This window comes from Microcaecilia unicolor, chromosome 1 (assembly GCF_901765095.1).
Source record: "Microcaecilia unicolor chromosome 1, aMicUni1.1, whole genome shotgun sequence".
NCBI classification, from domain to species: Eukaryota; Metazoa; Chordata; class Amphibia; order Gymnophiona; family Siphonopidae; genus Microcaecilia; species Microcaecilia unicolor.
Window position 1 is genome coordinate 740298293 of NC_044031.1, and position 22422 is coordinate 740320714.

General features: G+C 44.7%; 1 protein-coding gene across 1 annotated transcript; it reads left to right on the top strand.

Moving 5' to 3' along the window:
- The first annotated feature begins 418 nt into the window (after nucleotides 1–418).
- On the top strand, nucleotides 419–22073 carry MRPL46 (mitochondrial ribosomal protein L46). Its single transcript, XM_030190441.1, has 4 exons — nucleotides 419–630; nucleotides 14405–14600; nucleotides 16785–16958; nucleotides 21615–22073. Exons 1-4 carry the CDS (start codon nucleotides 424–426, stop codon nucleotides 21860–21862), a joined length of 825 nt encoding a protein of 274 aa, XP_030046301.1. The 5' UTR covers nucleotides 419–423; the 3' UTR covers nucleotides 21863–22073.
- The last annotated feature ends 349 nt before the right edge of the window (nucleotides 22074–22422 follow it).

Below are 22422 nucleotides of genomic sequence, written 5' to 3' on the forward strand. Positions count from 1 at the left end.
ACAGCGAATGATACCGATTGTAGTGATAAATTCATCGGGGAGTAAAGATACTATTTATCAGCAAGTTTAACTATCCAGAATAGGTTCCTAAGGAACAAACATTGTAGCCACCCCTACAATATAAACACGTTGGTTTCGGCTTCAGGACCTTGGTGTGTTTGCCCTATGTAGGGGAGGATCCGGGACAGGCTTTAGACGATTAAAAGTAAGAATTTTACAGTACGTATAACCATATGTTAATTAGAACTCTTGTAAACGTCTGATATTTATTTAGAGGTAATAACATTTTTCTGTATAGGAATTTTAGATCACTGACAGCCTATTTCCAACCCCCCCCCCCCAATGATTTTGTTGAAATGGCGCAGTCGGTTGTGGCTGGAGGAGGGTGGTTGTGCGCTCGCGCCTCGCGGTTGTTTTACCAAGATGGCGGCGCCCTTGCGGCGTTTCTTAGTTGGTACAGTCCTGCGGCGTTTTCCTGTTCGTTCACCTTCCTTCTTCGCCCGGGGCTTCGCGGTACAAAATCACCAGTCTCCATGGCGGCTGTTAGGGGCAGTGTGCCTGCAGAGGTTACCTTTGGTGTCTAAGGCGAAGGACCCCATCCAGGAGGAGACGCTCAATCTGCTGGGGCAGGTGAAGTTTTTTCGTCTCTCTGTTATCAATAGAAATCAAACAAAATAAAACATGGAAAAGAAAATAAGATGATACCTTTTTTATTGGACATAACTTAGTACATTTCTTGATTAGCTTTCGAAGGTTGCCCTTCTTCCTCAGATCGGAAATAAGCAAATGTGCTAGCTGACAGTGTATATAAGTGAAAACATTCAAGCATTACTATGACAGTAAAATAGATACCATTGGAGATTCTACATGGAATGTTGCTATTCCACTAGCAACATTCCATGTAGAAGGCTGCACAGGCTTCTGTTTCTGTGAGTCTGACGTCCTGCACGTATGTGCAGGACGTCAGACTCACAGAAGCAGAAGCCTGCGCGGCCAAATTGGTGATCTACAAGGGCCGACTTCTACATGGAATGTTGCTAGTGGAATAGCAACATTCCATGTAGAATCTATAGAAATCAAACAAAATAAAACATGGAAAAGAAAATAAGATGATACCTTTTTTATTGGACATAACTTAATACATTTCTTGATTAGCTTTCGAAGGTAGCAAATGTGCTAGCTGACAGTGTATATAAGTGAAAACATTCAAGCATTACTATGACAGTAAAATAGATACCATTGGAGATTCTACATGGAATGTTGCTACTATTGGAGATTCTACATGGAATGTTGCTATTCCACTAGCAACATTCCATGTAGAAGGCTGCACAGGCTTCTGTTTCTGTGAGTCTGACGTCCTGCACGTACGTGCAGGACGTCAGACTCACAGAAGCAGAAGCCTGCGCGGCCACATTGGTGATCTGCAAAGGCTGACTTCTACATGGAATGTTGCTAGTGGAATAGCAACATTCCATGTAGAATCTATAGAAATCAAACAAAATAAAACATGGAAAAGAAAATAAGATGATACCTTTTTTATTGGACATAACTTAATACATTTCTTGATTAGCTTTCGAAGGTTGCCCTTCTTCCTCAGATCGGAAATAAGCAAATGTGCTAGCTGACAGTGTATATAAGTGAAAACATTCAAGCATTACTATGACAGTCTGACAGGGTGGGAGGATGGGGGTGGGTCGGAGGTATGCATGGGGACATCAAAGCATATCATTGATATTCTAACAGGATGGGTGTGGATAGGTGAGGGATGGGGTGATCAACAGAGACATACAGCTTTATGGTTTATAATGGGCTAGGAACCTGGGGTTCCTAGGCCATTATAAACCATAAAGCTGTATGTCTCTGTTGACCCAGGTTCCTAGCCCATTATAAACCATAAAGCTGTATGTCTCTGTTGATCACCCCACCCCTCACCTATCCACACCCATCCTGTTAGAATATCAATGATATGCTTTGATGTCCCCATGCATACCTCCGACCCACCTCCATCCTCCCACCCTGTCCCACACGGCTACCACACTCCTCCTCTTCTCTCTGTGAACTTTTCAGAATAAAAGAGAAAACGCTTTATTCTCCAACATAGATTCCAAGAGTGGCCAGTTCCAGTAAGCAAAACTGGAAGCTATCACTGAATCGCCCTCCCAGTCACCCCTTAATACCACTATAACCTGGCCTCGGTTATTTCTTTCCACGCCAACTCCCTTCACAACTACTATTATTTAATTTTCCCTGTCAGGCCCCTGCTTTAAATTTCGTTTGGGGAGGGGGGGGACTTGCCCTGTTCCCTGGGGAACCTCAATGGTTCATTTGCACTGTTGCTGCTTTTGTTACAGGCCTAGGGAAGCCCTACTACTACTATTTAACATTTTTAAAGCGCTGCCCGGGTTACGCAGCGCTGTACAGTTTAACAAAGAAGGACAGCCCCTGCTCAAAGGAGCTTACAGTCTAAAGGACAAAAAGTGCAGTCAATCAAATTGGGGCAGTCTAGATTTCCCGAATGGAGGTATAAGGGTTAGGTGCCGAAGGCGACATTGAAGAGGTGGGCTTTGAGCGAGGATTTGAAGATGGGCAGGGAGGGGCCTTGGCGTATGGGCTCAGGGAGTTTATTCCAAGCATAGGGTGAGGTGAGGCAGAAAGGGCGGAGCCTGGAGTTGGCGGTGGTGGAGAAGGGTACTGAGAGGAGGGATTTGTCCTGTGAACGGAGGTTACGGGTAGGAGTGTAAGGGGGAGATGAGGGTAGAGAGGTATTGAGGGGCTGCAGACCGTGTGCATTTGTAGGTTAATAGGAGAAGCTTGAACCGTATGCGGTATCTGATCGGGAGCCAGTGAAGAGTCTTGAGGACAGGGGTGATATGCACATATCGGTCCAGGCGGAAGATAAGACGCGCTGCAGAGTTCTGAATTGGGGCAGATTGAATGGATTGAAGGGGGGATAGATGCTTAAGTGGGAGGCCGGTGAGGAGTAGGTTGCAGTAGTCAAGGCGAGAGGTAATGAGAGAGTAGATGAGAGTTCGGGTGGTGTGCTCAGAGAGGAAGGGGCCCTCTGCCATTTGTTCTTTCTGCCTTCACTTTTTAGTCACTGGGCCTGGGGAATGTTGGCTTCTGCTGCTCTTTAATTTCATTGAATCCCCACAGAATGGTTGCAGCACATGGGAGAAGGGGATTTCTGTGAGTGTATCTGTGTCTCATCTAATTGTGTGTGTGGTATATGTGTGAAATTAGACATGGCTCCTTTAATAAGTGGAATGAAACAACACTTTTAGATAGGAGCCACTAGGAACTTGGACCTGGCCTGTTATGTATATCTAATTAAGCATCATAGTTGCCAACTTGCATTAAGGGAATAATGCACAATTCTTTTGCCAATGTATGTGAAATGGCAAAAATGTTTGTGATTATTATTGCAAGACTTCCATGATGGTATTTTTAAATCACGTCCTTTCCAGTTATAAGGTTGCTGCTCCTTTTAGTTTTCTTTAAACCAGTATGCCAATTTTATCATAGTTTCCCTTTTGAAAGTTAAATGGTAGCAATTAATAAGTTATGCTAAGTGATCCCAGCACATTTACCTCTCGCACCATGTCCTATGTTCATCTAAGGATTAGGTCTAAAGTAGAGAGTTGGACGGGGACAGAAATCTTACCCATCCCCGCCCGTCCCTGCTCGAATCTTACCCATCCCCACCCATCCCCACTGGAATATTACCCATCCCCACCCATCCCCGCAAAACTTTAAACCATCCCAACCCGTCCCCGCAAGAATTTAACCCATCCCCACCCATCCCCGTAAGAATTTAGCCCATCCCCACCCATCCCCATAAGAATTTAATAGTACATAAAAGAAAGTTCCAGTCAGCTCCCTCAGTCTCTCTCTGGATTTGAGCCACAGCACTGTAGGCAAGGAAGGAACGGAAGCTGGAACTTGGAACACTCTGGTGCGCACATGTAAGATTTGTCTCTGATTCACTGGCAGTGTGTGCTGAGAGGTCGCCACATGCACGCGCCAGTAGGTCAGGTGACATCTGATTCTCGTGCCTGTGTCAGAGCTGAGGTCTGTGCACCAGCCTGGGAGCAAAGAGGATTAATAGTAACATAGTAAGTGACAGCAAATAGACCTGAACGGTCCATCCACTCTGCCCAATAGTCACACTCATGATCAATTCATCATTAAATCAATGAGTGTGATATTATATACTTGATTATGGTCTTTCTTTCGTGTTTCTGGAACAAAGACCACAGAAGTCTGGCCCCAACCTTATGTTCCAACTGCTGGAGTTGCCATCGAAGCCCACTCCAGCCTATACATGTTCTCATTTGTGGGACACAGACCATAAAAGTCTGTCCAGCACTGTCCTCATGTTCCAGCCACTGAAGTTGCTGTCTAAGCCCTTTCCAGCCCATCCTACACCAGATTGCCATGTATGAGGCACAGACCATACAAGTCTGCCAGGTATCAGCTCTAGTTCATCACAGCCAGAGTCGCCATCTAAGTGTCACTTGACATATCCACACACATGCAGCCATTTAAGGTTAGCATGCCTTTTTGAATTCCGTCATCATTTGTGACTCTACCACCTCCTTAATGGAAGACTTTCCACATTTATGCTATTAAAGCAAGGAAGAAGAGGAGGAGGAGGAGACAGCACTCAAATAAATTGGTATTCGGTAGATGAGGCTGGTGCAGGTGCAGCTTACACTTCCACGGGAAGCCCACAGAACTGCCTCCGTCCCCACGGGAACCCCGCAGGAACTGCCTCCGTCCCCACGGGAACCCCACAGAACTGCCTCCGTCCCCACGGGAAGCCCACAGAACTGCCTCCGTCCCCACGGGAACCCCGCAGGAACTGCCTCCGTCCCCACGGGAACCCCGCAGAACTGCTTCCATCCCCGCGGGAACCCCGCAGGAACTGCCTCCGTCCCCGCGGGAATCCCGCGGGTTCCGCGGGATTCCCGCGGGGACGGAAGCCGTGCAGCTCTCTAGTCTAAAGTAGCTTTTCCCACTCTTCAGATCTTGAATCAGTTGCTCTATGAAGCACCTTTTTTAATTTATATTTTTTTCATCTAAACACACACACAGTAAATGACAGCAGATAAAAATTGCTCATTATTTATGAACATTTATACCCCACTTTTTTCCACTTGAAGCATACTCAAAGTGGCTTACAATGCACAGAAGAATCAGTTACAATTACATTAGATAGGGGAGAAAGAACAGGATAAGAAGGAAAAGGGAAGAGAGACAAGATGGACAGTGGAAATCCAGATGCTGAGATGGACCAGAGTGGCTCGAGCAGTTCACGGCAAGGTGAAGTTGCAACGGAGACCCAGCTGATCTTGTAGGCGAAGTGGCTGCTGCTGGTTTAGCTATGAAGGATCGTGGGCAAGACAGGAGCCGCTGGACTGCAACCGATGATCCAGATGCCACAGAGAGGGATCCACAGCGACGCAGACTCAAATGTTCCTTCTCCATAGTCCCAACCGACGAGGCCCTCCAGACCAGGGACAACCGTCTCCGCTCTGATGGTCCGGCAGAAGAGAGAGCTGCACAGCTGAGCGGCCGGGGGGTGCAGGCGGGGAGAACAACTCAGATGCAATGGCCATAAGCCTGCCCGGGTCAGGGCAGCAGTGGCAGCGGATTCACCACAGAAAAGGTGAACAGCGGGGAAGAGGCAGCCGCGGCCTGGTTCACGAACACGACGGCAACCTGGAGAGGTACTGAATCAGCAAAAGAAGGTCGATTGTACGATTTTGCCAGGTTAAAACCCATGGGTGCCCGGCGCTAACGTTCCCCGTCCGTTTACTCGGTGGCCATCTTGTTTCATTATTACTGTGTTGCTAAATTTGGAAGTTTCCCTGAAACCATGGGGATATGTTGACCAGCGTCGGACCTGGATCCTATTTTCTGAGTACCTCCTGAGTAATTGGTGGGCTGTGACACCTTTTATAAATACAGTGCACTCCATTTAAGTGCACGTCAGATAAGCGCATGCTCTGTTTAACTGCATGCCGTACTTCGGTCCCGTTTTTTTGTGCCATCAATTTCTATGGGGACAAAACTTCGGTTTAGCACACCACTGATAAGTGCAAGATTCACTTATATGCATAGTTTAAGACCACTTCTCTGCAGGAAAGACTCTGCATAAGCGCACGCGTGGAATATGGAAGCCGATTGACACGTGACAAAGGGGCGGTAAATTTGAAATCTCGTTGGCTAACTGCCACAGGCAGAATAAGCAAAAGAATGTTGTTAGAGTGTACACTGGAGTGGTCGTCGCGCAACTGTAAGACTTTTAACACTGGCTGAACGAATAGAAGTTCTTAAAAAAAATTAGAAAACAAATATAGTCAAGCATCTATTGCTATATCTTGAAGCAGAAAGATCAGGTTCTGGAAGACTGACAAAACAATACAAATCCACACAGGAAACGAAAACGGGAGTTAGTGGGTTATGCATTTAGGGGCATAGTTATCAACGTGGACTACTGCTGATGTTATTTTACCGCTAACTCATGCTATTTTATTTTTTTTTGTGACATTTATATCCCACATTATCCCAAACAAGTTTTGAGTTCAATGTGGCTTACAATAAACAGTATAGAATTTTTATTTTTGTTACATTTGTACCCCGCGCTTTCCCACTCATGGCAGGCTCAATGCGGCAGGCAATGGAGGGTTAAGTGACTTGCCCAGAGTCACAAGGAGCTGCCTGTGCCGGGAATTGAACTCAGTTCCTCAGTTCCCCAGGACCAAAGTCAACCACCCTAACCACTAGGCCACTCCTCCCAACGCATAAGAAAGCAATTTGTTGTAAAAATACAAGTCCCATTTTCTGCAATAAGACCTACTTACTAATACATTGACCAATATTTATTTATTTATTTATTTATTTGTTGCTTATATCCCACATTTTCCCACTTGTGCAGGCTCAATGTGGCTTACAGTGAGTTAAATAAGAGTACAAACTTAAAGATTAGGCAAGCATCTAACAGAGTGAACTAGGTAGGGTAGGGGACAAGGGATACATTAATCAACATAGTAAGATGAGGGGTAAGTCTTAGCAAAGAGGAATGTCTTTAACAACTTCTTAAAAAGGGCATGATCCTCTTGAGTTTTAAGGTGATGAGGTAACGTATTCCAGTGTTTGGGACTCCAGTAACGGAAGGACGAGGCGAAGATTTTCTTGTACTTGACTCCCTTACAGTTCGGAAAATGGAGGTGGAGATATGACCGAGCGGCAGGGTTGGCATTTCTAGGCGGAAGGTCGATCAAGGGGAGCATGTATTCCGGTGCGGTCCCATAGATGATTTTATGTGTTAGGGAGCAGATCTTAAAAGCAATGCGCTCATGTACAGGCAGCCAATGAAGTTTAAAGCGCAGGGGTTCGGCATGTTCGAAACGCCTTACTCTAAGGATGAGCCTCGCCGCAGTGTTCTGAGCCGTTTGGAACGTTTTCAATAAGGAGGCCTGACAACCCACGTAAATACCACTACAATAATCCAGATGGGATAGGACAAGCCAGTGGACAAGGGTACGAAACAAGTCTCTGGGAAGGAGGTATCTGATGCGCCGAAGTCTCCACATTGCCTGGAACATTTTTTTGGTGACCAAGTGTACATGATCAACCTCCCCCTACTACCCTTATTTTGTTCATGATGATTATTTTGCTTTAAGTTTTACCTTGAAATAGAAATCCATGCTTTTGCATTTCATGCTGAAAGATATGGTACTATATTCTGTGCTGATTAATGGCTTTATTAACTATGTCCTCATGTTTGCTCAATTATCGAGTAACCCTATGCATGTCAAGTGCATATGTTGGGCTTGATGATCTACTCAATGAAGCGTGCAGGTTTTACTGTTTGCCCTCAGTTGAAAATACTTCCTGTGTCCTGGACGATCATAGTTTGATAGTAGCCCAACTGTATATACTGACATAAAGATAGGATAGCTGATTCTATTGGAGTTACACAATACAGTTGGAGTATTGATAATCAATTTTTAAATAATCAGTGGCCTTTTCTCTCGAGACTCCTGAGGGTACGGATATAGATTATTTGATTTGTACTCTGGGATTCAATAATGCAAATTTATAGCCTCCAGTGGGAGCTCACTCAACAGTTACTGAAACTGTCTGAGATGTCGTCATTACTGTGGTATATGAAGGATCTGTCGGATAAAGAAGGTGACTGAGGTGCTTAGAAAGACAGTGTTGTAAAACTTGCAATGAAGAAGTATTTAACCTTTTACCATCAATGACTAATTGTTTATAAATAGGAAGTAGATATATGTTTCAATGCGGATTCAATCTTCTTTTTCCCATTCACATGAGCTGTGCAGGATCCTCAAGCCAGAGTCTAATTAAGTAGCAGTGTTGCTATAGGTAGTTGCACCTCGGCTTGTTAGTAAAATGACCATTTCTTCATCATTATTACCAGACTAGTAAAAAAACCCCGTTTCTGATGCAAATGAAACGGGGGCTAGCAAGGTTTTCTTCTGTCCTCTCTCCCCTCTCTCCCCTCCCCCCTCTGAGTCCTTCATTGTTACAGAGAGAGCGATTTGATTTCCTGCTTTGCTGTTTTCCTTCACTATTTGTGTTAGAGAGAGAGAGCGAGGGCGGGGCAGACACTCATGGGGAAACCGGATATCTCTCCCCCTTCACACTTCCGGCTGGAGGCTTCATAGAACGTTGGTGTTGCCTTTTATATATAGAGATATAGAGGGATTAGGAGGAGGCAGAAGTAAAATAACTGTTCTTAATCCCTGTCTGGCATTCCAACAGGTATTGCACCAAAAAGGGGGGAAAAAAAGTCCTCTACGAAAAAATAGAAAAGGAAAACAGAAGTAAGGGAGGACCAACAAAAAAAAGTGAAAAAAGGAAACTTGGGAGTCAAAGTCCTCCCCTACGTCTATTTTCCTATTTCAACAAGTCAGGGCTGTACAATGGTAGGAAAAGTGATTATTATTATAAGTACCCTTAAACCTGTCTTAACACGTATTATGAAGATTGCCCATTTTGTGCAGGGCAATTTTTTAAGGGATATAATACATTGTTGTCAGAGATTTTTTTTTTGTTACATTTATACCCCGCACTTTCCCACTCATGGCAGGCTCAATGCGGCTTACATGGGGCAATGGAGGGTTAAGTGACTTGCCCAGAGTCACAAGGAGCTGCCTGTGCCTGAAGTGGGAATCGAACTCAGTTCCACAGTTCCCCAGGACCAAAGTCCACCACCCTAACCACTAGGCCACTCCTCCACTGTTAATGTGGCTGCGCAGGCTTCTGCTTCTGTGAGTCTGATGTCCTGCACGTACGTGCAGGACGTCAGACTCACAGAAACAGAAGCCTGCGCAGCCTTCTACATGGAATGTTGCTAGTGGAATAGCAACATTCCATGTAGAATCTCCAATAGTAGCAACATTCCATGTAGAATCTCCAATAGTATCTATTTTATTTTTCTTACATTGGTACCCTGCGCTTTCCCACTCATGGTAGGCTCAATGCGGCTTACATGGGGCAATGGAGGGTTAGGTGACTTGCCCAGAGTCAGAAGGAGCTGCCTGTGCCTGAAGTGGGAATCGAACTCAGTTCCACAGTTCCCCAGGACCAAAGTCCACCACCCTAACCACTAGGCCACTCCTCCACTGTTGCTACTATTTGAGATTCTACATGGAATGTTGCTATTCCACTAGCAACATTCCATGTAGAAGTCGGCCCTTGCAGATCACCAATGTGGCCGCGCAGGCTTCTGCTTCTGTGAGTCTGACGTGCAGGACGTCAGACTCGCAGAAACAGAAGCCAGCGCAGCCTTCTACATGGAATGTTGCTAGTGGAATAGTATATATATAAACAATGCTTAAAGAGAGAAAGTAAAAGGTACTGCTATTTGCAGGCATCGAGTTCAGATCTTTGGTTTTGTAGTTCAGCTAGTGGAATAGCAACATTCCATGTAGAATCTCCAATAGTAGCAACATTCCATGTAGTATCTATTTTATTTTTGTTATATTTGTACCCTGCGCTTTCCCACTCATGGCAGGCTCAATGCGACTTACATGGGCAATGGAGGGTTAAGTGACTTGCCCAGAGTCAGAAGGAGCTGCCTGTGCCTGAAGTGGGAATTGAACTCAGTTCCTCAGTTCCCCAAGACCAAAGTCCACCAACGGTTTGCTAGCCTGCATTATTGGGTAAATTGATAAGTAGGCCGTAGAACCCAAATGCCAACAGTGTTTCTGATGAGCATTAGTACTACTTTTGACTGAGCCATGGACCTGGAATCTTGTTGCAGTATAAAATGTTTTGTACTTTTTTGAGATCTTGCCAGGTATTTGTGACCTGGATTGGCCGCTGTTGGAAACAGGGTGCTGGGCTTGAAGGACCTTTGGTCTTTCCCAGTATGGCAATACTTAATGTCACAAAAAATCAAAAAGGTGCAGCACAACTAGTGTCATAATGAGGTAAATCTATACAAAACAATTACAGTGACACTAGTATACAACTGCTCCGCTGTTGTGTGTTTTGTATAGGAAGAGAATCCCTCAGAAACCTATCGGACTGAAAGTCCTAGGTTAACGACGGATACATTAAGCCGTCGATGAGTCTCTATCATAGGGATTCAAAAAAAATCTTCCTTTTTTAAAAATTTTAAATAGTGCTCAGTGCTATAATTTACTACACTTTACAGGACTTGAACCAAAAGGTCTTAACTGGACAATCTTCAATACAAGTGCCAAAAAACAAAGCAACACTTAGCTTAAGTCCAACGGCGCCACCGTTTCACCTTCCCGTGGCTTCCTCAGGGACTCGTGTTGCTGTTTTTCATTTAAGTTTTTCAGGTTGCTTGCTTTTTCAGACTGTTTTCTTCAATGCATTTATATGACCTGCTTGGGGAGGGGGTGGGGGGGAGAGCGGAGGGACTTTCCTTTTTCTGGACATCTCAGCAGCATTTGATTTAGTGGTTCGTGTAATTTTCTTAGACTGAAGGAAATGGGTTTAGGAGCTACTTTTTTTTACCTTGATTTGAATCCTTAAGTGACCACTCCTGTCAAGTGAAGATAGGCTCGGCAGTCTCCTCATGGCATAGAATTGAGTAAGGGCTTCCTCAGGTCTCTGCCCTTTCTCCTTTTCTATTTAAGAAAAAATATTTTATTAAACTGTTGTGTGCATTGTTGATGTAATTGGATATTTGACTTCTTGATCTCCAGGTAATATTTTGTTCTCTCTTTTTTTTTTTTTTTTTTTACTTGTTTCAAGGTTGTCAGTCATCTAAGCTGTTATTGGGTTCCAACCCATTTTTTCGTGGTTAGCTAGTATTCCTTATCTTGCTAGACCAATCCAGTCACATGAATTATGTCCCCGAATCAGCAGATGGAGGCAGAGAATGCTGACAAAAAGTGACATCATCACCAGTATAAAGGTTACAGGAAGAATTGTTCCAGGAGTGGGTAACGGAACCAACGCGGGATGGAGCTGTTCTGGACCTGGTGCTTACGAATGGAGAGTACGTTTCTGATGTCAAGGTGGCAGACCATTTGGCATCTGGTGATCATCGTCTGGTATGGTTGAATATTAAAACAGAAGAGAGGGCTCATTCGAGATTGAAGGTTCTGGATTTCAAAGGAACTAACTTTGCCGAGATGGGAGAATTTCTCAAGGAACAGTTAGCGGGATGGGAACAGCTGAAGGATGTAGAACAGCAATGGACAAGACTGAAAAGAGCTATATTAAAAGCAACTAACCTTTATGTTAGAAAATTACATAAAAGTAAGAGGAAAAGAAGGCCTCTCTAGTACTCAAATGTGAAAAGATAAGGGTAAGGAGGCTAGCCTTTTGCACATTATAAGACGACTCAGAAAGATGAAGACAGGAGAGAATACCTAAATAAGTGAAGAGATTCTGGAAAAGCTATCAGGAAAGCGAAGCGGCAAAAGGAGGAAAAGATAGCTAATACGGTAAAATTGGGGGATAAGACGTTTTTCAGATATGTAAGTGACAAGATGAAGTGCCATAATAGCATTGTGAGGCTCAAAGCTGAGGGAGAGAAATATGTGGAAGGATAAAGCTGAACTGCTTAACAATTTATTTTAGCTCTGTGTTCACGAATGAAAGACCGGGGGTAGGGCTGCAGAAAACAAAGGCTAAAGGAGATGGATGTATGGTACACCAAGACCTGTTTACAGAGGACTTTGTTCGTGAGGAGCTTGCCAAACCAAAAGTAGACAGAGCGATGGGGCCTGATGGGATACACCCGAGGGTGCTTAAGGAACTCAGAGAAGTTTTGTCGGCTCCGCTGACGGACCTCTTCAATGCTTCCTTAGAAACTGAAGTGGTCCCGGTGGACTGGAGAAGGGCGGATGTGGTTCCTTTGCACAAGAGTGGAAGTAAGGAGGAGTTGGGAATTACAGACTTGTCAGTCTGACCTCGGTGATGAGTAAGCTAATGGAAACGCTTCTAAAGAGAAGGATTGTGAGATTTCTTTAACTACATGGCATGCGGGACCCGAGGCAGCATGGCTTCACTAGTGGCAGGTCGTGTCAGACGAATCTGACTCTTCTTCGACTGGGTGACCAAACAGTTGGATGTGGGAGGGGCACTTGATGTGGTATACTTGGATTTCAGCAAAGCCTTTGACATGGTTCCGCACAGGCGACTGATAAATAAATTGAGTGCCCTCGGTATGGGACCTAGAGTAACTGATTGGGTTAAAATTGGTTGAATGGTAGGAGACAGAGGGTAGTGGTAAATGGAGCTTGCTCTGAAGAAAAGGATGTCGTCAGTGGAGTACCACAGGGATTGGTCCTAGGGCCGGCTCTTTTTAACTTCTTTGTGAGCAGCGCTATAGAAATGCTAAGTAGTAGTAGTAGTAGCGATATTGCGGAAGGGCTGTCTGGTAAGGTTTGTCTCTTTGCGGATGATACTAAACTCTGCAACAGGGTGGACACCCTGGAGGGTGTGAATGACATGAGGAAGGACCTAGTGAAGCTAGAGGAATGGACCAATATTTGGCAACTAAGGTTTAATCCCAAAAAATGCAAGGTCATGCACTTGGGTCGCAAAACTCCAAGAGAACAGTACAGTATAGGGGTGAAGTGCTTCAGTGTACGAAGGAAGAGCGGGACTTGGGGGTGATTGTGTCTGGTGACCTTAAAGCTTCCAAACAGGTAGAAAAAGCGACGGTCAAAGCCAGAAGGATGCTTGGGTGCATAAAGAGAGGCATGACCAGCAGGAAAAAGGAGGTGATAGTGCCGTTGTATAAGTCTCTAGTGAGGCCTCATTTGGAGTACAGCGTGCAGTTCTGGAGACCGCACTTACGGAAAGATATAAACAGGATGGAGTCGGTCCAAAGGGTGGCTACGAAATTAGTAAGCGGTCTTGAATGCAAAAATTATAGGGACAGGCTTATGAACCTCAACATGTATACGCTGGAAGAGAGGAGGGAGAGAGGAGACATGATAGAAATGTTTAAATATCTCAAGGGCATTTATGTACAGGAAGAGAGCCTTTTTCAAATGGAGGAGAGTTCTGGAATGAGGGGGCATATGACAAAGTTGAGAGGGGATAGGCTTAGGAGTAACCTAAGGAAGTATTATTTCACAGAAATGGTGGTGGAGGCGTGGAATGGCCTCCCAGTGGAGGTGGTGGAGTCTAGGACTGTTCCAGAATTTTAAAAAGGCATGGGATAAGCATGTGGGATCGCTTAGGAACAGGAAGAATTAGGGGTTACAGAGGATGGGCAGACTGGATGGGTCATATGGCCTTTATCTGCCGTCATGTTTCTATGATTGAAAATTTTGGTATTGTTTTGGATCAAAAATTAACAATGGAAACCCAAGAAGATAGTTCGGTTAGTTGACTCTGGATTATGCGTAAACTCAGGAGAATTTGGAAGTGTTTTCATCAGGACAAATTTAGAGTGTTTTTTATATAAGCATTATTGCAACATTTTCATTTTGGTTCCTCCAAAGCAATTATTAAAAAAAAAAAAAAAAAAGATACGGACCATACAGAATACTGCTATCTGGTTGATTTGCTCCTTACGTAAAATTGCTTTGGTTGCCTGTGGAAGTGAGAATTTATTTTAAACTGTACTTCTTGATATTTAAAATAATTCAAGGAAATGCTCCACCTTGCATGTTTGTTTAAATTTTTGCACTCTAAATCATCTAAAATTGGCATTTCCATCTTGTAAGGGTGTAAAATTTGCCAGGGCATTTTCGGAGCAGTTCTCTTATCAAGCAGCTAAATTACAGAATGCTTTACCTTTTAAATGTAATCCACTTGATCAGCTATGACGTCTTTCCAATATCTATCAAGACGATCTGATTTAAGAAACATGTCCTCTTAGAATTACAAGCTGTTTTAGTATGGTGACATTTATTTATTTACTTTTCAGATGGAAGTCGAGAAAAGTTTATGTTCAGATCATGAAATCCGTCTGAAGGAGGATGAAGAGCGGATGCAGAGACAACAGTCTGAGAATTATGACTCTGATGAGGAAGACGACGGAAAACAACTTGTGACTGCAGAAGATCTGGAGGAGATATGGGAGCAAAAATTCAAAGAGTTCAAACCTGGTCCTCGTGTTACAGGTTTCTCTCATTTGTCATTACGTGATAGGGAAAATCTTTATTAAATTAGGGGGTTGTTTACTAAAGCTTAGCTGAAGTTATCTACAGCAGGACCCATAGGAATAAAATGGGCCTTGCTGCAAATAACTTGAACTAAGCTTTAGTAAACAACCCCCTTAGTTTTATAGGGGTCAGTGTTCAGCCAATAGTGGTGAGCATTTTTTTTTTTAAACGCTGACTGTCACTGGTAAATTTAGACCCAGATATTCAGTGCTGGACCATGTTGGGGCACCAGCATTGAATATCTAGGTTAGCCATGATGGCCTGGAAGTTATATGGCTATGGCTGATGTTCAGTGCTACACCTGCATAGGTAACTGGGCAAGTTAGGACCACTGTTTACGCAATCTTACTTGCCCGGTTTGCTATACAGGCACCAGCACTGACAGTGCCTACCTGACTTTTGGGACCGTCCTGACTCTGCCCTTGGACCACCCCTCAACTGAATGTTTTCACTATGGCCAGTTAGTGCTGATATTCATAGTAACATATAACATAGTAAATGATGGCAGATAAAGACCTGTACGGTCATTCCAGTCTGCCCAACAAGATAAACTCATTTTACATGATATATGATAACTGTATACTCGAGTTTGATTTGTCCTTGCCATTCTCAAAGCACAGACCATAGAAGTCTTCTCAGCACTCTTCTTGTACTAAAAATTCTGACGCTAATGTCGAAGCCCCTTAAATTTACACTCCAGCCCATCCATATCTATTCAATCACGATCAGGGCGTAGACCATAGAAGTCTTCCCAGCACTGGTTTCGCTTCCCAATTACCGACGTTGCCACCCAATCTCCGCTAAGATTCCGTGGATCCATTCCTTCTAAACAGCGGCACTGCCCAGTTAAGTGTCACTGAATATTGACAGACAGCCAGCTCAGTGAGTTTATGCACCTAAATTAGTTGCTATTGTTTGGAAATCAGCAGTATGCACCTATATTCATTCCCTCGAACTGGCTACCTAGGAATTCATCAGGGAAGGAGAATTTTTATTTTACCAAATGTATAACCTAATTTTAAAGTTAGGTGCCTAAGGGGTCCTTTTACGAAGCTTATGTTCAAGTCAGCAAGAACTGTTTGATTTTTCTTCAGTTGGGTCGGCAAGGGAATTCAAACGTGTGTTTGCACGCCGAGGCCCCATTTTACCACAGTGGGTAAAAGGCAGGTCTTTGGGTTTTTTTTTTTAAATTTTCAAGAAATGGCCATGCTGCAAGTGAAGCACCCATTGAGATGGTGATAAGGGCTTCTGCGCTAACCCGGCGGTAACCGGGCAGCGAGCGGCACTGCCCGATTACCGCCAGGTACACACCAGTGCTACAAGAGTTGAAAAATGAGCTGGGGGGAGGAACTACCACCGGGCTGCTGCAGTAGCCCAGCGGTACTTCCCTTTTAGCGAACAGTAAGCCCACATTGGGCTAACCGCCATTTCGTAAGGGGCCCTAGATCTTTTGACTAGAAAGCTGGAAATTGATAAGCCTGACCAGTCTTTATCTGCCATCTAAACCTAATCGTCCCATTTTTCATAATTACCATAGTACCTAGTAAGTAACTTTTATCTCGTCTTTCGTACCAGAAACAGTTGTTGCCTGTCCTGTACAGTTTGTATTTTGATACCAGTTTTTCTCATTAATACGAGGCTGTTCTTTGCATTAACCTCTGCCTCCCGTGAAGTACTTCCTCGTGGTCCTTCATTCTCAGTTCATCACCTTGTTCTAGAACTTTTTTTGCACTGTAAAAAAAAAACAAAAAAAAAAAACCACACACTTTATTTGAAATACCTGAATATTATCCCTTTCCTGAATAAGTCCAAATGGAAAGTGGTGGTAGAAGATTTCCATTTTATCATAGTTAGCTATGCCAACCCCACTACCAAGTGTAAAATGCAGGGTGGGTAGAAAAAGGCCTTTGCTGCTCATCTCTCTGCCATTGTGGAAGTGAGGAATCTCTTGTTAAAGATGGGGAGTGCTGTTGCAGATTGCTAGAACATACCCGATGGATTAGTGAACCAGGCCAAGAGGCTCATTTTCAAAGCACTTAGCCTCCCAAAGTTCCATAGAAACCTATGGAACTTAGCCTCCCAAAGTGCTTTGAAAATATGCCTCCAAGTGATCTAAATTTTCTTCTCCACTTGATGTTACAGAAGCAGATAAAAAGAATGACCGGAAGTCTTTGAACAGGAAACTAGATGATAACTTAGTGCTGTTGGTCAAGGAGAAGATCAGTAATGAAGAAGTTTGGCTCCTGCCACAAGTGGATTGGCAGTGCGGGGAGACCATGAGGCAGACGGCAGAGAGAGCTTTGGCTGCTGCTTTGGGTAAGCAGTTATCCGATAATAGGCTGGTATCTTATGATTGACTAGTTGTCCCTGCTGGCATTGTTCAGCGATAGGTTAGTACTTTGTAATTGAGAAAAGCGAGGTTTATTTGTGTGTAATAACACTGTATATGCTGAAGGGTAAGTGTGCATGGAGGTGTACTACTCTGCAGTGTGTGACAACGGGTGTCAGTGGGGTACTGAGGGGTGAGTGGGAGTGTGCTCTTCTGGGGTGTGGGGTTGTTTTGCTGAGGGGTGTGGGAGAATGGGTAAGTGTGAGTTGGGTGTTTTGCTCAGGGGTGTGTGAGAGAGGGACATTGAGTTTAATACTCCCTTAAATAAAAAAAAAAATGTTGACACTGAATCCCTACCTAGCACTAACTTTTCTTTTCCAATCGATTTGTTTAAGTTGATTTTTCTTGATTAGTTGGATTTAGCAAGTGCCTGCCGTTTGGCTTTCACTGTTCTGTCAAAACACAGCCGCATTTTCAAGACATATAAAATTCAGTTTCCTGCCCTTTTCGAGGAGTGTTCCCCTGGTAGGGTAGTGGATTCATGCACAGACACACACTTCCCAGTCTGACCCCAATACTTTCTCTCTACCCTGTTCCCAGCAGTCTCTGAACCTCCGTTGTACTGAAATCGAAATGAGAGAGGGACAACTGCACAATTGCTGTCCGTGTTTCTCCCCACCACTGAGCCCTCACCCTGTCCCAAGCAGTTTGTCACTTAGCAACAGCAAGAAAGAACTTTCTGACCTGCAGCCTATTCATTTAATGGATGGAGGTATTGCTCCGTCTCCCCTAAGGGCCCCCGTGAACCGAATCGCTTCAAACTAACACCTCGGCAACAGCGGGTAGAGTCTGCATACCGGGTTTGGTGGCCATAGCTCTTGGCCGAAGGAGTTTGGACGCAGAAAAGTATGTCAGTCTCAAGTTTTTATGTAAATTAGTTGGGATGGTTTCAGCAAAGTTATGTGATAGCCTATATTGCAAGAGCTATGGATACCATTTACACAAACTTATGATCCGTCCTTCCCGCTTTGCCAGTGATCACTAGTGTGAGCAGTTCATATGGGGTTCAAGGTTATTTTTATTTGATAGCCTGCTTAAGGGCAACCATTAAAGCGAGGTGCATAAAATAGCAATACAATCGGATTAATCAAAAGAGGAATACCAACTATATAAAAGGAGAGAGATCAAAGAAAGTAAATGCAGCATTCAAAACCAAAGTAAAAACAATCCTATATAATAATTTTGCACCTCTGTCTGGATACCTAGGTTTGTAACACAGTTCCCATTGGTCCGCCCTGGGGATGACGTCACAGGACGGATCAATGGGAAGTGAGAGGGAAGGGAACCCAGCACCAGCCACTGGAAGTGAGTAAAGAATCGCCCTCCCCCCCCCCCCCCCCCCCCGAGTTCCATGAGCCCCCCCCTACCTCCCTCCCTCCACTCCCATCCGTCCGAGTTCCACTGGCCCACTTCCATCTGACGGCCCCAATCCCGTCCGAGTTCCATGCCCACCCCCCCTTCTCCGATTTCCACCGCACAGCGCCTCCCTCCCTCTCTCTCTGTGGCCTCCAAGTGCAAGCAGGATGTGTCCTGCTGCCCCTGCCCTTCGTAAGTTCCGGCTGTTCTTTAAAACGTTTTACCTCCTGCTGGGCCGGCAACAGTGTCCAGCACGCATGGAGTCCGCTTCAGACTGCCTTCGCTTTCGCTTCTGTTTCAGCTGTGCCTCTGGTCCCCCCCCCCCCCCCCCCCCACTCATTTCCTGTTTGCGGAAGGGAGGAACCAGAGGCACAGCTGAAACAGAAGCGAGAGCGAATGCAGTCTGAAGCGGCGTCCGTATGTGCTGCACTTCACTGTTGCCGGCCGAGCAGGAGGTAAAATATTTTAAAGAACAGCCGGCACTTACGAAGGGCAGGGGCAGCAGCACATGTCCTGCTTGCACTCGGAGGCCACAGAGAGAGAGGGAGGGAGCGCTGGGCGGTGGAAATCGGAGGAGAGAGGGGGGCGTGGAACTCGGACAGCACAAGACGAGAGAGGGGGAGGAGGGGGTCCTGGGACGACAGGGGTGGGGGGGTGGGAGGGGGTCTTGGGGCGGGAGGTAGGGGCCTGTAACTCCAACGGGAGGTGGGGTCCCTCAACTGTAAGGGTAGGGGGGTCTTGAAACTCGAAGGGGAGGGGCGTCTGGAACGCGGAGGACAGGGAGGGAGGCAGGTAGGGGGCATGGAACTCCGAGGGGAAGGGGGCTCGAACTTGGATGACAGAGAAGGACGAATGGGGGTGTGGAACTCCAAAGACAGGGGTGCAGGGAACTCCTGGGGGGGGGGGGGGGGGGGGGGAGGGAGCCCTTGATAGAGCCCATTTCATTTCACACAGAAACGGGCCTCTTTTACTAGTAGAAACAATAAGAACCATATCCTTGCTAGGTTACCAAAACCCCAGGCCCCAGCACATAACGCCCCGAGTCCACCGACTGAACAGAGAGGGAAGGGGGAAACTGGCCTCATAGCCTCAGGGAAGGCATCCTGATAAAAAATGCATTTTAACCCATTAGTGCCCTGTGTTCCCATAAGAAGCCATTATTATGGGAACATTGGGCACTAATGGGTTAAGTAACCTCTTAAAGATCAGTAAAACAGGGCCTGGGTTGTAGAATCAGTTGCTGACTATCATGCTAAACATTGCGTTATGCTGCGAGACCAAGCAGACGTGGTAAAAAGAAGGTACCACCAGCTGACACTGGGAGGTCGACCTGAGAACTCGAGTAGGAATTTAGGGGGTCAAATGACCACTAGATTGTGTCAAGACTTGCACGGTCATTGCCACTGACTTGATATCAGCATCATAATCACTGTGTGAATAGCCCCAAAAGCCTGAGAGTAGTCCTGTTTGTACATTAAAGTAAACCTTGATGTTTGGGGGGGGGGGGGGGGGGTGAGTTGATAACAAGCTCCTCAGAGCAACAGGATAGATCTAGCCATAGTGCACTGACAAATGAGTCTCCGTAACACTTTGATCAGTATTTTTATTTATTTATTTGTAACATTTGTATCCCGCATTTTCCCACATATTAGCAGGCTCAATGTGGCTTACAAAATACCGTAATGTAACCAGCATTCGAAGACATTAGTCTTCATTAAATGTACTTTGCTTTCTGCAAATGGGTACAAAGTCTCCTGTGCACCAACTCCACAACACTAGTATTACCCAAACACCAATCCTTTCCCCCACATCTCTTATTATTGACCTACTCTATGTAACAATGTAATCTCTGATACTTTGTCTCTTGCATTGTATTAATTCTGTGATACTTTGAGGCTCATTTTCAAAGCACTTAGCCTCCCAAAGTTCCATAGAAACCTATGGAACTTAGCCTCCCAAAGTGCTTTGAAAATATGCCTCTTTGTACCACACCCTATGTAACTATGTCATCTCGGATACTTTGTTCCATACTTTGTATTAACTCTGTGCTACTTTGTACCATACCATGTAAGCCGCACTGAACCTGCTATCGAGCGGGAAAGAGCGGGGTATAAATGCTATAAATAAATTCGGTTTTTAATACTTTTCTTCAGTGCATTTCACTTGCAGTTATGTTGCACAGTATGTAATTTGATTGAGAAGCACCATTTAATAAAATCTTTATTGGCCTGGCCTGACTTAAAGGGAAAGTGTCGGGTGTAGCAGGAGAGTTAGACTTTTTTCCGTTTGTATTGCTTTTCAATTTCGGTCAAAATCTGGTGAAATGTCATGCCAGCAATTTCTGCCTTGTGAAGAGAATTAGTTAACCATGTAGTTTCCGGTTGGAACAGGTGCCGTGTGAGGCATCGGTTCTCTGCTTACTATGAAAGATGGAGCAGTATGTTATGTAAGTGGTATGATAATGATGAGTGATGGGCAGAGTCCTCTGGTACGAGGAAACCCCCTTTTGAATAAACTAAAAAAAAAAAAGGGGGGGGTTGCCTCTAGTGGAGGAGTGGCCTAGTGGTTAGGGTGGTGGACTTTGGTCCTGGGGAACTGAGGAACTGAGTTCGATTCCCACTTCAGGCACAGGCAGCTCCTTGTGACTCTGGGCAACTCACTTAACCCTCCATTGCCCCATGTAAGCCGCCATGAGTGGGAAAGCACAGGGTACAAATGTAACAAAAATAAAATAGATACTATTGGAGATTCTACATGGAATGTTGCTATTCCACTAGCAACATTCCATGTAGAAGTCGGCCCTTGCAGATCACCAATGTGGCCGCGCAGGACGTCAGACTCACAGAAGCAGAAGCCTGCGCGGAATAGTGGAATAGCAACATTCCATGTAGAATCTCCAATAGTAGCAACATTCCATGTAGAATCTCCAATAGTATCTATTTTATTTTTGTTACATTTGTACCCTGTGCTTTCCCACTCATGGCAGGCTCAATGCGGCTTACATGGGGCAATGGAGGGTTAAGTGACTTGCCCAGAGTCACAAGGAGCTGCCTGTGCCTGAAGTGGGAATCGGTTCCTCAGTTCCCCAGTACCAAAGTCCACCACCCTAACCACTAGGCCACACCTCCACTCTGTTCTTGTTTGATCCTTGTCAGTTGTGTTAGCATGAACATTAACTTTTGTTTTTACTGTTCCCTCTCTTCCCTTGTGTTGTGGCACTTGTATAGGGAATCACATCCAGGCTAAATTTTTGGGAAATGCCCCATGTGGATTTTACAAATACAAATTCCCAAAGGCTGTGAGGACAGAGGAAAGCGTGGGCGCTAAAGTGTTTTTCTTCAAAGCTTTCCTGCAGAGTGGAGATCTGTCTGACATCAAGAATAAAGAATATGTCTGGGTCAGCAAGGGTGAACTTGAGGACTACTTAAAACCTTCTTATTTAACTCAAGTCAATCGATTTCTGCTGGGCCTGTAAAGACTTCAGCTCCACCCGGAGCAGATGCCTGAGCTGTTCGTTGAGATGAAAAATGACTGATTTGGAAAAACATTGTGCATAGAGAAATGAATACGAAGGAGGATGTCAAAAATTTCCAGTAGCAGCAGCATTCTTTGCTTAACTTTGTCATGCTTTTGGGAACACAAAATATATTTTGTACAATGCTGAGAAATGAAACCTTTTGTCCAATTTAATGGCGGATTTTTAAACGTACTTTCTGTCAAAGGATAGATAAATAACCTTTAAGTTTCAAATTAAAATGTGGGAATCCATCTAATTCAATCTAACTGTGGCTAGCTTTCAAGAATAGGTTGAGGAGTGTGGTAGCCGTGTTAGTCCACTCTTAAGGTTATCAATAGAAATTAAACAAAATAAAACATGGAAAAGAAAATAAGAACATTTTTATTGGACATAACTTAATACATTTCTTGATTAGCTTTCGAAGGTTGCCCTTCTTCGTCAGATCGGAAATAAGCAAATGTGCTAGCTGACAGTGTATATAAGTGAAAATATTCAAGCATTACTATGACAGTCTGACA